Source organism: Mchenga conophoros, linkage group LG4 (assembly GCF_057382185.1).
Source record: "Mchenga conophoros isolate Kocher_MC1m ecotype Shallow Benthic linkage group LG4, M_conophoros_male_GT1.1, whole genome shotgun sequence".
NCBI classification, from domain to species: Eukaryota; Metazoa; Chordata; class Actinopteri; order Cichliformes; family Cichlidae; genus Mchenga; species Mchenga conophoros.
The window spans coordinates 19,370,805-19,373,743 of NC_140529.1; the positions used below are offsets into that span (position 1 = coordinate 19,370,805).

At 42.0% G+C, this 2,939-nt stretch overlaps 1 protein-coding gene across 1 annotated transcript; it reads right to left on the bottom strand.

Moving 5' to 3' along the window:
- Window positions 1–343: 343 nt before the first annotated feature.
- On the bottom strand, window positions 344–2,427 carry LOC146575914 (uncharacterized). The gene is made up of 2 exons (XM_085272606.1): window positions 1,550–2,427; window positions 344–785 (listed from the first exon to the last, which is right to left on the bottom strand). Exons 1-2 carry the CDS (start codon window positions 2,369–2,371, stop codon window positions 450–452), a joined length of 1,158 nt encoding a protein of 385 aa, XP_085128732.1. The 5' UTR covers window positions 2,372–2,427; the 3' UTR covers window positions 344–449.
- Between the last annotated feature and the right edge of the window lie 512 nt (window positions 2,428–2,939).

Sequence of the window (2,939 nt, forward strand, 5' to 3'; positions counted from 1 at the left end):
ATGTGAATGTTTAGGCTTTTACGACTAGGTGGGGGCCACTAGAGGCTATAAGAAGCGGAGTAGCCCGTCACCATTTTGAGATTTGCTGTGACCCTCTTCATGCATGTCTCCCCATCATGATGGCTTATGCTCATAAAGTGTTGGATTGTATGGAAATAAAAGATTGTTGATTGAGCATTTATACACCGAGTATTGTCCTTCCTTCAGACCAAAGATTCAAAGAATTGGGAGATTTTAACACTACCAAGAGCAAGCAACACTTCATGATGAGTTAATTTACTGACATGGATAAAATGAAAATTATGTTATACAGTCTTTTCTGATAATTTTGATACAAAGACAAGATAAGTACACACTGGAGAAAAATAATTACTTAATAATAAGTACATTAAGCTGTAGGAATACGTACTGAAGTACAAAATGTACTACATTTGTATGTTTGTGTCCATTTAAGTAGCCTCAAATAACTGTGAACGAACTGTATCCCTGAGATGAAAATATAAATCAAGGGCCTGGGACATGGTAGATGGGAATTCCAAGCTTGATTCCTCCATTATTATTGTGCACAAATCAAACACTTGCACATCACATGGGACTGAACTAACAAAAGTGCAGCTATTTTTACACAAGGTCAAATCTTCTGTCAGTGGAACGAGACAGTCTTCTGCACCCCAAAGGTGAGGGGCCATGTACATGACATCAGGTATCCCACAGGGCACGTTGTTATTCTTTGAGGGCCTTATACGGTGAGCATTCCAAACACTCCGGATGTCATTCAATACCTCCTGATGAAGAAACAAGAATTAGGTCAGAGCTGTAATACAAGGCATTTTTAAAATGGTCGACAATAAGTGTGGTGCATCCTTAAATGAATTGAAAAGCAGCAATGTTTGGATGCAGTTTAATGAAAACCAAAGGAAGAGGGAGTGATTGCAAAAAAAGAAAAGAAAGAACCACACCAGGCAAACCACTGAGTTGTGGGATCTGGGCTTTATACTAATACTAATACTAATCTTGGTCCGGATGCGCAAAGCTTTTCAACTTTATGCGCATAATACAGGTGACAAAATCAATATTTTTCAATCCCATGAGGGGATCCAATATCATCTGAGTCCTGAATGTACCAATGATAGAGCGCTGAAGAGTTACTGATGCGTGAAGCCTCTGACTGCTTTTGACAGACTGGCAGTGACAGATCGGTAGCTGCAGCATAACTGCTGATGCAGAATGAGCGCAGACAAGGATAATGTCCTCCGATCAGAAAAAAACAACATTTAAGTCGTGCTGACTTCTGATCAGTTCAATTGGCAAAGTGTTCCCTGATTTAAAAACTTTGGCTGGGTCGATGCTTCAGCCTCCATTACGCACATACAGAGTGCAGTTGACCTACTTCAACAACGTTAGGAATACATTGCATTTACCGTTCGGTAAAGGTAATGTCGTTTTAACTACGGTATGTAAACGATTATTTTGTTACCCTTACTGCTAAAACAGCGTAATTTAATGTAATTAATTACCACCACTGGTTATCATAATATGGGTCATTTACCTGAATGATTGACATGAAGCAGAACTGTGACAGAGCTTTGTCAATGAAATCCCCAAAGAAGAATCCTTCGTCCTTCAGTTCTCCTAGAAGCTTGATCCATGACTCGACTCCTTCTTTTCTCATCACTGCCCACCAGCTCTCAATTCTCTGGTTTGCCGTACTTGCTCCTGTGACATAGCTTCTGTCTCCTGCTCTATCATCCCCGTCATTTCTCTGTAAATAACGCTGGAGGTCTCTGACCAACACGTTCTCAGTGCCCATGTCAGTTCGTACGAGCCTGGGGAAACCCCCACGACTCTCCACTGCTTCCACAAAGTAACCTCCGATAACCTTTGGGTCACTGTTAGTGTGTGCGGCCCGCAGCCAAATGATGTTGCGTGAGAAACCGTCGATGCATCCATTAATACATATCCCATATGGCTTTAGTTTGTCATAAGAGTCTATGTGCCACACAAAGTTAGGCCCCTGAGCAAAATATTGCCTCCTTCTGAGACGTGTGGTCTGGCGAACCTGGGAACCTAATGGGTCCAGTAAAGAGATGAGGATCCTGACGTCTTCTTTCCTGATCGCAGTGCCGTGTTGTTTGCACTTTGTAAACATCCACCGATAACCGTGATCCTTCCCAGGCCCTTGCAGTTGGTTCACAATAAAATCTATCCCGGCGTCCAGGTCGTACTTACGTCTGTAAAGCGACTTGGCTCTCAATATCCGGTTTAAATGTCTCTCCGTAATGATGGTTCCTTGCATTGCCAGGCTTTTCAAAATGCGTTTGTAGCTCATTCCCAGCCTAAAATAAAACTCAATCAGACTGTCTCTGTCCATGGTGTATAGGTTTAGCTTCTTTTAGCTTGGGGTAGGCCTCAGTTGATGTTTTAAATTAAAACGCTTGAAGACAAAGTGAACTCTGGACAAGCGTGCGGCCTACCTGAAGCCCAGGTGGGCTTGTTGATAATCACATTTTCACACTCATCTCGGGGCACATCCATGGTGTTCTGGTGCCAGCCTGTCCCCTCTGTTTTTGTGGGGGTTTTCCCCACATACGAAAATGGCCGCTTCTGCCTGGAGGGAGTTTTTTATTTTTGCTTTGCAGCTGCACAGGATCTGTATAGAAGTTTTAAACACTTCTATTTTGGGCAAATTTATAATATTTTAGACGACAGAACATAAAACACTGTTTGCTTGCGTGCGTGTGTTTGTGTGTAAAAAGTGAGATGTTCAGAGGTCTTGCTTCATGGTATCGAACAGCCCACACAAAACAGGTTCTTTATGATTTAATTTAAGTGCTGATGTAAACCACAATGTTCAGCAAACATCTATCAGGTCATTGGACTGTATTTTTTTAAAGCTTAAGTATGCGCACATGGGATATATTAAAAACTGACAAGCCGTT

Excerpts from the sequence above, each read along its gene's own strand:
- LOC146575914 (XM_085272606.1), bottom strand. The coding sequence starts at position 2,371 with ATGGACAGAGACAGTCTGATTGAGTTTTATTTTAGGCTGGGAATGAGC. Across the intron at positions 786-1,549 it reads GCTTCATGTCAATCATTCAG|GAGGTATTGAATGACATCCG; the intron begins GTAAATGACCCA and ends TTTCTTCATCAG.